Source organism: Nicotiana attenuata, chromosome 8 (assembly GCF_001879085.1).
Source record: "Nicotiana attenuata strain UT chromosome 8, NIATTr2, whole genome shotgun sequence".
NCBI lineage: Eukaryota > Viridiplantae > Streptophyta > Magnoliopsida > Solanales > Solanaceae > Nicotiana > Nicotiana attenuata.
This window is the reverse complement of record NC_031996.1, coordinates 33,494,476-33,506,296: the sequence shown is the minus strand read 5'-3', so window position 1 is coordinate 33,506,296 and position 11,821 is coordinate 33,494,476. Positions and strand designations below refer to the sequence as shown.

Genomic DNA, 11,821 nt, shown 5'->3' with positions numbered 1-11,821 from the left:
ACTAATTATTCGTTCTATTTTGACTGTGAATACATTCTCATGATCTTCATTATATGTTTTAGTTTCATTGCAAAATGAAGCTCGTTTTCTTTTATGAATATATATATATATATATATATATATATATATATATATATATATATATATATATATATATATATATATGCAGAGTGAAAAAGACGCATGGTCAAATCGGAAGCCAAAAATATTATGTACATTTATAACAAATTACATCAGGTTTATGCCTACAAAATTAGTTACAGTCATCAGTTCGAGTAACACAACGTATTAGGCAAATTGATTTTTATCATATTCATTAAAAAAAAATACTTCTTGCTAGAGATTTTTAATTTTGGAGGTTCACTTCAAACCTCAGATTAAGATAGAAGGATCTCAATCTACCTATCATATTCCTTGGTGGTCGAAAAATCTTAACTTTGGCATGTATATACGCTTGGAATTTAATCTAAGATTATAGTAGTTATTTTAGAGAACATTATAAGGAAATAAACAAAATATTTTATTTTCTTCTTTGTTAGAATAGTAGAAACTTGAGTTGAATTTTTTCTTTTAGCGTATTTGTTGTAATGTGGGTAGAGAAGGGAAATTATAGTCCAAACAGAAATAAAGTATTCCAGCACGGTTAAATTTTCCGACAGAATACTATAGTAACTAGTGACCTTTTGCTCAAATATATTTATTCAGGAAAAATAGATGAAGGACTAAGGCGGATAAATAAACGCGTGGAAGAAATATCAACGTCACTGCTAAAAATAAATAAATAGATAAATTCATAGCAAAGTAAAGCTCGTTCAACGGTCGACTCATCAATTGGCCCCATCATTACGTGTTTCATTAATCCGACGGCTGGTTATTGAAATAAACGACGCTACAATTGATCCTGACCGTAGATGGTGTTTACTCGGAGGAGTAGCATATACAAATACCGTATCCAAGGAATTTCCAGCAAAATATCTCTGTCTCCAAACCCTAACTTCAACCAAATACAAGTAGAGAAGGTGATCGATCGAAGGTGAAACAAATCACCAAATTGAATCAACAATTCACAAATTCGAAAGAGTTTATCGCCAGATCTAAGAGCCATGGGAAACACAGAGAAATTGATGAACCAGATCATGGAGCTCAAGTTCACATCAAAAAGTCTTCAACGCCAAGCTCGCAAATGCGAGAAAGACGAAAAATCCGAGAAGCTTAAGGTGAAAAAAGCAATTGAAAAAGGAAATATGGACGGCGCTAGAATTTACGCCGAGAACGCAATCCGCAAGCGCAGCGAACAGATGAATTATCTCCGTTTATCCTCTCGGCTCGACGCTGTTGTGGCTCGACTCGATACACAGGCGAAAATGACCACAATTAGTAAGTCAATGGGCAATATTGTAAAATCACTTGAGTCTTCTCTTGCTACAGGTAATCTCCAGAAGATGTCCGAGACGATGGACAAGTTCGAGCAACAGTTCGTTAATATGGAAGTTCAAGCTGAGTTTATGGAGAGTTCTATGGCTGGAAGTACGTCGCTGTCGACTCCAGAGGACCAGGTTAACAGCCTTATGCACCAAGTGGCTGATGACTATGGCCTTGAGGTCTCTGTTGGGCTTCCGCAAGCAGCTGGTCATGCGATTCCTACAAAGGACAGCGAGAAAGTGGACGAGGACGATCTTACCAGGCGCCTTGCTGAGCTGAAGGCGCGTGGGTAATTGAGAAATTAGTGAGTTTTATGTTAATAATGAGGCTGCGCAATTGGTATATTGTGAAATAGTATGTGCAGTTCTCTCTATTTCCTACAGAAGAACGAGTTTAATGTGCATTTAACTCTCTTGTGATTGGTGGAGTTATTTTGCTCTCCTTAATGGCTTACAGAATTTGCGTGTTTATAATTTAAAGTGCTTGTTGGTAAATGGTAAGTTATTCATTGTCTGGTAGTGTTGTAGCTAAACTTACTTGTAGATATAGCTGCCCAGAACTCGTAGTCAATGGCGGAGCTAGAGGTATGGAAGGGAGTTCAAGTGAATCTCCTGTTTAGGATTCCTAGTTCCACCACTCCTCGTAGTATTGGATGACACCGTTTTACATGTAAAGGCGAAGCTATCCAGTTGGTTTACTTGATCTGTGTGAAACAGAGGAGTTAAATTTGAATGAATTCATGCTCAGTTAAAAGAAACTAAATATGGTGATGTTTCTTTTTGGAGGGGGGAGGGCATTTGAGAGTAAGAATGGCTATGTTCTATACAAGCTTGATCTTTGTCGTGTCGAGCTAATTTACAAACAACTTTAATTGGTTTTAACATCCTTCTAGCACTTCTTCCGCCTGGACAGTTTGGGGGGTTTGGATACCAAAATGTCCTGTTCGTGGACTTCAACCTTGTGCTATTCATGTTTCTATGATGATAAAGGAATAGACAAATGATGGATTATATGGAACTGAATGTTATAACTGAATACTGAAGTTAAATGGATTACAAAAACAATAACATACCCAGTGAAATCCCATAAGTGGGGAAATTTTAAATGGATTGACTCCATTTTTTTTCCCGGTTAGAGGAATTATTGTTGTGGGTAAGAATCTGCAGACTTAACAACTGCACCTTCAACATCTACTGGATCTCAAAGAGAAAGATAATTTTATTTCATCCGTAACTACAAGATAGGACTTTATATCCGCATATGATAGTGAGCCTCGAACCTTTCTCTATTATATTAGAATATTTTCCAACATTCAGATACTAATGCGGAACTAATTTGCAAAAAACCTTCCTCTGATATTGAGTCTTCGAGAGCCAGACTGGAAATGATAATCCCCACGGAAAGATAGTTGGTTGCCATCCTAGACACCGTCTTATTGGCCCATGGAAAACCAAGCGGATCAAATGGATGGATGCCATTTTTCCCGGCTAGAGGAACCATTATTGTTGTAAGAATCTGCAGTCTTAGTGGCAGTGTTGTCAAAGGCGCGCTTAAGTCCTGAAGCGAGGCTCAAAACATGTTGAGCGCTTCACGTCGCTTTGTGTGCGCTTTACTGTCGTATCAAGGCTCTAAGATATATTTTTCCTTACCAATGAGTGTAATCCTGAAAAGGCAACATTAAACAATTGATATTTCACTTTATCGTAAAAAAAATTCAATTTTTTTGTCCATATATTTGTTACTCATGCTTATAATTATTAGTCTTGGACTACAAATACATATTTTTGTTTTTTCTCCAGTTGCGCCTTATATCATTAAAGCACATGTGCGCTTTTCGCCTATAACACTGCTTAGTGGCCATCTACCTTTTTGTTGCATAAGTTTAGTTTGCATAGCTGTGAAAGCATTTGTGAGTATGCATGACTCAGATGTCATAGTTTTGCAGCTTGACATATTGACAAAATTTTAAAATTTTGCATCGGTGAGTTGCAGATTTGTGTGTGGGTGTGTGTGTGTTTTTTTTGGGAAGGGTGGGGGGTGGGGAGGGGGGGGGGGAGCTTATGGATATTGTCTTCACAAGTTTGTACGCGGCTGAAATTCCTGGTTAACTACAGCCACACACCAATTTGATATGCTCTTGTAGTTCTAGGCTTCTAGTTGTCATACTGTATTATATTATTCTCACTATAACAAATTAGATATACATTTGCAGTTTTGTTATCTTCCGCCTTATCAGTTAAAGTGTGTGAGAGAAAGAAGTGGATGTTCTATTGCATAAATGCATCTTTTAAATAGGAAGTCAAAAGTGGGGAAAAAATAGGGCTAATAACTTCATTTCCTATTGGCTTATGTTTTACAGATGACCTTGCTTGGTCGTTCTTTAGCTTGATTGATCTTTTGCAGATCAATTTTTGTTAATAGTAAAGTTACAATGTGTGTGTGAGGGAAGAGGAAGAGCATCTGTAGTTTGTTTCAATGTGTAACTAGGTCCACGGTATCATCCAGGCAGATAGCTTTTAAGTGATAATAGTTGCTGGTGGAGATGCTTTCCTTTCAGGCTCCTGGTGCTATGCTAAACTTCTGTAATAAAATTATGTTTCAGTGTTAAGATAGAAAAGTGTTTTCATGTAATTCTCTGCATAGACACTGCAGCAGGTACGAAGCAAAAAAGTCAAACGGTGGTACTTTTGATGCTGTTAGACATAACATTGCAGAGTGAGAAAGGCTTGGAGATGGTTAGAAGTTCTACTTGTCAGTGTGCATTTTATGTGCATGTTGTAAGAGAAATGATTTCGTGTATATTTTTATGGCAATCTGTTGTAGCTAATTACTGTAGTATTTGCACATTTGTTTGTAATCCACTTCGAATAGTTCTTTGAGAAATAGGGGCTGTTGATGTGAATTCAATCCATGTTGTATGCCACTCTTGAAATCTTCATAATTAGGAGATTATAGAGCCATATGGAGGGTTAGGGAAGAAAGCTAGAGCCATATGTACTGGGTGGAGTCTAGTTTTCCATGGGTAGGGTTTATCCTTGCACCACTAATTTGGACTGATTTCATGTTGCGCAACCAAAACAAAAAGGTATTTTGTGCCTAGCTAACTTTTGCATAGTTTAATATGCTTGAGGTTGTCGAGCAAAGCTAATTTTTAAATATGTTTAGTTTTTTGTTTTTGTTTCCATGTGGACGTTTAGAATTTCCTGTTCAATGACATGAAGCATCTATCATGCATGAGGCTATGATGCTAAAGGAATAGATGAAGCATAAGCATTATGGATATTGAATATTATAAAATGATTTTCTCCTGTCATGGATCCAACTATTTTTTTTTTTTTGAGAAGCTTCCAACTATTATGTTCATGGGTTTGTGGTCAGTGCCGAATTCAGTAGTTTAGATGGACTGATTTCATCTTTGCAACATTCAGCAACAGTTTCCCTTAGTTTACCATAGCTTTAGAAGCATTTGTATGTATGCATGACTCGGACGTTATAGTTTTTGCCATATGATGGCAACTTTATAATGTTAAACCTGGAATGAGGGGAGATGGCCTTATGGAAGTTTTCGTGTCAAAAGATCTAGGTAAGTCACGCAACAATCTGATATCTCTTCATTGTTCTAGTGAGTTGACTGTTCTACCTAATTGGGTTTGAATTGTATAAGAGTAAGTGGGTAACATACTGCATACGTAAATTTTTATTTGGGAAGTCTAGAGTGGGAAAAACTTCTGACTAATCGATAATAACTTCATTTCCTCTTCACTTGCATTCTACAGCGGTGACTCTGGTGGGTCATTCTTAACTGGAGAATTGTATAAATGTTCTTTTGCAGTTCATTTAGTTAATTTAATAGTAGTGTTTATACATGTGAGACAGAGAAGAGCATTAGTGTAGTCTGGATATTATGTAAAAGAGTAGCTGATAACTGATAATAATAACTAGGGGCGACAAACGGGCGGGTCGGGTCCGATATAGGACGGTTTGAAAGCGGATAATGAAAAATCGGATAAATTATCCGACCTGATCCATATTAATATGGATAAACGGATTAAACAACGGATAATACGGGTAATCATATTATCCATGATTTCTTGAATATGATCACTTTTGGGAGAGCCTCCCAAACTTGAGTAATTCCCAATTTGAGGCTTTACAATGTATAAAGTTAAACCCATTGGTTATCCATTTTCTATATGGACAGTATGGTTCATATCAATATTTGACCCGTTTTTAAAAAGTTCATTATCCAACTATTTTTTAGTGGATAATATGTGTGACTAACTGTTTTTTTTTTTAATCATTTTGCCACCACTAATAATAATTGGTGGAAGGGCTGTCTCATGCTTTCCCCTGCTTACATCAGCAAGAAACCTTTATGTTTTTCCTTTTTTTTAGTATCATGCTATTCTGCTTAATGACTGGATAAGAAACGGAGTGAAACACTGCAAATATTTGGTATAGTCGAGATTGGCCATGACTGTAGGTAGGGGTATACATGGATCGGGTTGGTTCGGTTTTTATCAAAATCAAACCAAACCAACTATATCGGTTTGGATTGGTTCGGTTTTGTCGGGTTTTTTGGGTTTTCGGATTTTTTGTTACTTACATATTATTTCAATCTTACTTTGTTAAATATGTGATACGTATACATCTATTTAGTAAAAATATAAAAAGTTGACAAACATATTATCAATTAAAATATTCTTATGCGAGAATTTCATTAGTTAACACATAATAATTATTTTTTTAGTTGTCTGACAATAATTTTTCGTTGATATACACCTTCAGGTTATCCGAATTTAGTAATTAAACATAAAAATCAATATGATACCTAAATATTAGTAACCACTTCACATTCGAAAAAGATATAAGAATTTAATACATCTTAACATATGATATGAATATGTAAGAACAAAGAGATAGACGTATTTTAGTAACACTTGATAAGAAACTGATCATACAACTCATTATTTAAGGTCAATAAATATGGAGCACTTCATATTCTATTAAAATTTATATCCCGCAAGAGAATCCCAAATATTTCTAGATATTTTTTAAATTTTTTTTTATATAAAATCTTAAATAATATATATATAAATTATATATTTATATGTCAGGTTGGTTCGGGTTTTTTTATTCAATACCAAACCAAATCAAACCAAACCGAGTCGGATTTTTTAATCGGTTTGGTTTGACTTTTCGGTTTGGTGCGGTTTTTCGGTTCGGTTTGTACACCCCTAACTGTAGGCACTGAAAGGCTTAGAGATGTAAAAGACTTATTTGTCCATGTATATTTTATGGACATATCATCCATACCGCGCCAGACAAGTGTCTTGGTTATCAAAAAGCTAAAATTATTGCTGAAGCATTTGTGTGAATGTTCATAATGCAGAGACATCGAATAAGTATTAGTTTTAGATATTTTTTCGATTAGCGGGGTTTGTTAATCTTGTATTCCAATTTACGTAGTAAGTTCTTTATTACATCTTATACTAGTAAGCTAGAGCCATAGTAGTGTGTAAAGTGGAGCCTTACGTTGCTTTGTTTATCGTCGAGTAAATTCGCGTTGCAGAACTAGAAAAAAAAGTGAGAGCAGACTTGTGTCTCATGGGTTAGACATGGAAATCACGCCCCTTCAGAGTTCAGACACTCTCTTATACAGATTAAAATCCAACACACTACACCCATGAGAAACTGTCTGATCACCAAGAGACATGGAAATCACGCCAATTAAGATAACATGCATTAAACATTTCTGATGTTTTCCTGATAAAGGCAAAATGATCTCGTGGAGCAAAGAAACCTTTGACTCAAATGTCATCGAAAGCTCATAAGTATAGCTAAATAGAGCATCTCTAGGAAGTTGTGTTTAGTACGATTCAAAGAAAGAAATTTAACAGGAATTCTAATGTTTTATTCTCTATTGGCCATAGAAAGGAAAATTCACTTTCATCTAGGGTGTCTGGAAAGGAAAGCTGCTTCCTATGTTTGAATCTTCCTTGCTAGCAGCAAACCACAATGTACAAAACAGATTACAGCGAAACAATACTCTTGCCAACTCTGAACCATGTTAGAACGTGTTCAATAAAAATAGCCAATAACTTGTCCACCCACATTTTGCCGCTGAGCTTCTTCGTGATCCAAAACTCCATTTGGTGTTGTAATTACAACATATCCCCACTGCATGAAGAGGAAGAAATCAATTCCCTCAATAGGAAATAAAAAATCAGTAATAAGTTCTTCGTCATAAGTTAGACAAGCTGGTTAGAAAGAAAAAAAACTGGATTCTAGAGCAAATGAAGCATTCTGCACAACTTCCTTAAATGCAAGGATAAAGCAAAACGACACTAAAAAGCATATAGGATAACAGACTAACAGGGACTAAAAAGGTTTACGTGTGTCTAGCGAACTAGAAAGCATATGGATGTAAGCAAGGCAGCAACGGATGATTTATCAAATCGAGTGCTTCCCTTATCTTCAAATAAAATTATGTTGACGTACAAGAAAAATAGAAAGAAGACAAAGAAGGACAAAATACGTAGCCTATGCTTAGAAAAGAACTATAAACATAATCTACACACATGCAACTCAAATTTGGCTCCACACTCACAACACAACATGCAGCTTAAAGATATGTCTTCACAATGCAAATTTGAACTCTTAGAAATGTTCTCAAAGATGTTTGATAGAAAACTATTGTGGATAAAATATTAATGGACAATGGTGTTGCAAACTCAGGTGGCACGTCTAAGTGAGAGCTTTTTCTGGTCAAAGATACTTCCTTCTGCTTCACTGTTCCAAGATAGTAAGATGGCTCAAAATGGTTCTTTTGGGACAGAAAATGATAGGGGAAATGTCAGTTTCCGAAGACGGAAAAATTGGCTGAAAATGGTTATATTTGGATGGAAAAGATAATAAAGAGGTTAGTCTGAAGGGAGACAAATGACAACAATTGTGGATATTCTTTTCACAGTTCTTGCTAGAGCAGAAACAAAAGAAAGAGCAGCAGCTGAGAAGTAACTAGCGAGTGTGGTAAATGGATAGATATACAGTAGTAGCTGGTTTGGAGAGTGCAGATGATGGTATGTTCAGAAGCTGGGATAGAACAAGTGGAAGTAAATGCCTGGAAGATGTAGTAGTTTGATCTGTTGGTTGGACAAATTGGTTCTAAAGCAAGTGCAGCAGAAACATATATTGGCACAGTCCTGCCTCGATATACCATATGCAAAAGAACTGCATGATAAAACAGGTTTTGCATACCACCTTAGTTCGACTGCAATTATTTGTAGCACATGATTGACAGATATATGAAGGTAAGTGGGTCGACTCTTCTCCAGATCTCAGAAGTTCACATTTATTGAAAACTGTTTCAGTCACGAGAAATTATATATGTGTATTTTATGACTACATGAAACATGAAACTGCATACTTCTTAGTTTCCTTCGGCTAATGAGAGTTTCTTAAACAACTATGACAACTATTCCCGGCCCCTTCCCCAGGGCAGCTTTTTATAGAAATATGGAAACAACTCATCCACAAGAAATTATAAATATGTATTATGTCTGCCTGTAACTGCAAAGTTCTAGCATCCTTCAGGTAACGAGAATTTACCATATAAATTAGACATATAATCCCCCGCCCTCCTACCAGGGCAGCTTTAATAGAAATATGGAAGCATTAGATTTCCACTTACAATTACTAAGCAAACATTTCATGTACAAAATCAGAATCAGGGAGCAAGAACCAAGAGCAGTTTGATTGAAGAGCTAAATGGTGTAAGCACCTACAGAGCGTAAATTCACATTTGTACTTAATACATATTAAAAAAAACATCAAAGGGTACAACCTTCTCTATTTGCACCTTAAACAATGATCAAGATGAGAATATTAGTATCTGATATAAATCCACATATTACATGAATACCATACCTAAAATGTTTAAAGAGAATATAGTAAGCTTCACCGCAAGCTGTTACCACAGTACTTGCTAGTTAGGGAAGCTACTCTCGCAACTCAAGATGGATATCCTCTTGTCCAAGCCAGACAGCCATCATGAGAAGTATACTTCAGAAGAAGTGTTCAAGGTTTGGGAAATTGATGAGGCAGAAATATTCTTTCACAAACTTTACAACTTTACGCAAAATGGAGAGGCAGATAAGATGATACAGAATGGATCCCCCTCGATCTTTTCGGTGTAGTCCCACAGCAATTTTATGTACAGTGGAGGAGATTAAAGACTTATCTGATCACCTATATGGAAAAGTAAGGCTCCTAAAAGCATTCATATTTTTTTGGTAGGTGCAATTGAGTAATCTTAACAGCTGAAAAGTTGAGGAGCAGGAGAAGATGTGTAATTGTCAGTTTTGTGCAAAAGCCATGGTGAGGATGTGGATCATCTTTTACAACATCGGGGCTTCATATTGGGGTTGTGGGCTATGCTCTTATTCACTTTCAATGTACAATACGAACTATCTTAAAACACCTCTATCAATAGCAAGAAGCATCCTTGCCTAGCAAAAAGCTTATGCCCCATTTTGTACATTTAGTTTTCGAAAATGTAAGAACACAAGAAACCCAATAGGACAGATTTGAAATGGGAGAAATTTTAGATCAAAATGATTTTACTGATAAAGTGATTAAGGAGAAAGATATGTAAGCATATGAAACATAAACAAAATGTAGGAAATACTCAGAAATGGGAGAATGGTCCAAGACCTAACATATTCAAACAGAGAAAAAACTAAAAAGCAGAGGCGAATAGATTAGCGTTTTGGCTGACAAAGCAATCAAACAGAGAAACGATATAAAATAGGAATTACATTATACAAAGGAAAGCCTTCAATGGTGCAACACCAAATTCAGAACTCAACGAGCAACTAATCAGCTCATGTTTGATAGCTTGCTTATAACTGATGAGAGCTCAATAGCATGAACAAAAAAGAGCCTTACGAAGGGAGAGATCACAAACCTGACGAGTTGGTAGGGCGCGTGTTTTATATTGCTCAATGCTTGCAGCCTTGATATCCTGTCTATAGGTGAGAGCTCGACAATCATTGACCCTTCCAAGCAATTGAACGGTAATTTTACCAACTCTATGAGGATCATGTACTTGAAAGTCTTTAATATAACCTGAAAAATGTCGTTACAATATAAGCAGCCCACTGAACTCTAATATCCTAAAATCCTAATTTGATTAATAAACACAATTTCTCTCAAATTGCAGGGAAATCTCAAAAAGGAGATTTTATACCACAACTTATTGAATGTTTTAGAGCTCAAAACTAGAAGTGTGAAAGAGAATAATTAATTAAATACCTCGATATTTCATGATTTGGAGGAAATTAGAAATAACATTGGAGACGGGTTTGAGCTCAGCAGAAGCAAAGCCTCTCTTTTCTGCATTCACGATTGTCCTCAATGCGTCATTCAATATTCTCCTCCCCATTTTCACTATACTGTTTCTTCTCCGGCAACTGTAAAAGTTCCACTTCCAATCTCGTCCTTCAACCTAAAACCCTTGCACAAAACTTGCTTCGGCCATTTTCATCGGTAAGACCCGAGAGATACTATTGTGTTTTTATTGGGCCGTAATGGAAAATGGGCTAAGAAAAGAGCCCACTGGACAGCTGATTCTCCCAAAGGAATTTTTACATTCCTATACCACATAAGAAACCTTTTTATCCTACATGTTTAAGGTTTGAGTAAATTACACTTAGTATACCAAATTATCAATCTTATACCATACTTAATTAAAGATCTAATTAATGGGCTGTTTTTACTCCTTAATTAAAGGTATCCATATCTAATTAATGGACAGTTTTTACTCCTTAATTAAAACTATCCATATATGCCACGTTTCTCTCTCCTTACCCCTCACCCTCCACCGACGTTTTTACCTATACCCCACATTCTTTTTACTATTTTACCTCTTCTGAAACCAAACAAAATTCCAATAGTTGCTCTGTCAGGTTAATTAAATTTCAATAGTTAATTAAATTAAAATCAAGATGAATTGAAGCTTTTACTTTGATACTCCTATTAGGGTTTTGGACGAAATGAGAAAATGACAATAAATTAAGGGTACAAAGGAGAGGAGCAGGGAAATTAGGGCAGACTGCCTTACACTGACGAAGAAAGACAAGAAATTGAATTGTAGTTTTTTTGAAGAAATTTTGTAGATGAAGAGAAAATTTTGTAGAACATTTTTTTCAACATAAATTGTAGTTTAATTGTAGTATAAATATAGTAATTCTGTAGATACTCTTAAAAACAATACAACTTTATACAATACTTAAACTGATTTGTAGTTTATTCGTAGTTTTTTTGAAGAAATTTTGTAGATGAAGAGAAAATTTTGTAGTCAACATTTTTTTCCAACATAGATTGTAGTTTAATTGTA

At 35.6% G+C, this 11,821-nt stretch overlaps 2 protein-coding genes across 2 annotated transcripts; one reads left to right on the top strand and one right to left on the bottom strand.

The window, feature by feature from the left end:
* On the top strand, positions 952–1,930 carry LOC109231230 (ESCRT-related protein CHMP1B). The gene has a single exon (XM_019396817.1). It carries the CDS (start codon positions 1,104–1,106, stop codon positions 1,713–1,715), a length of 612 nt encoding a protein of 203 aa, XP_019252362.1. The 5' UTR covers positions 952–1,103; the 3' UTR covers positions 1,716–1,930.
* On the bottom strand, positions 7,144–10,986 carry LOC109231229 (40S ribosomal protein S15a-2-like). The gene is made up of 3 exons (XM_019396816.1): positions 10,738–10,986; positions 10,391–10,551; positions 7,144–7,602 (listed from the first exon to the last, which is right to left on the bottom strand). Exons 1-3 carry the CDS (start codon positions 10,865–10,867, stop codon positions 7,504–7,506), a joined length of 390 nt encoding a protein of 129 aa, XP_019252361.1. The 5' UTR covers positions 10,868–10,986; the 3' UTR covers positions 7,144–7,503.

Bases quoted from the DNA above. Each gene is read 5' to 3' on its own strand.
- LOC109231230 (XM_019396817.1), top strand. From the start codon at position 1,104: ATGGGAAACACAGAGAAATTGATGAACCAGATCATGGAGCTCAAGTTC.
- LOC109231229 (XM_019396816.1), bottom strand. From the start codon at position 10,867: ATGGGGAGGAGAATATTGAATGACGCATTGAGGACAATCGTGAATGCA. The intron at 10,552-10,737 runs GTATTTAATTAA...GACATTTTTCAG, and splicing joins CCAAATCATGAAATATCGAG to GTTATATTAAAGACTTTCAA. The intron at 7,603-10,390 runs GTTTGTGATCTC...CTCTTCATGCAG, and splicing joins GCGCCCTACCAACTCGTCAG to TGGGGATATGTTGTAATTAC.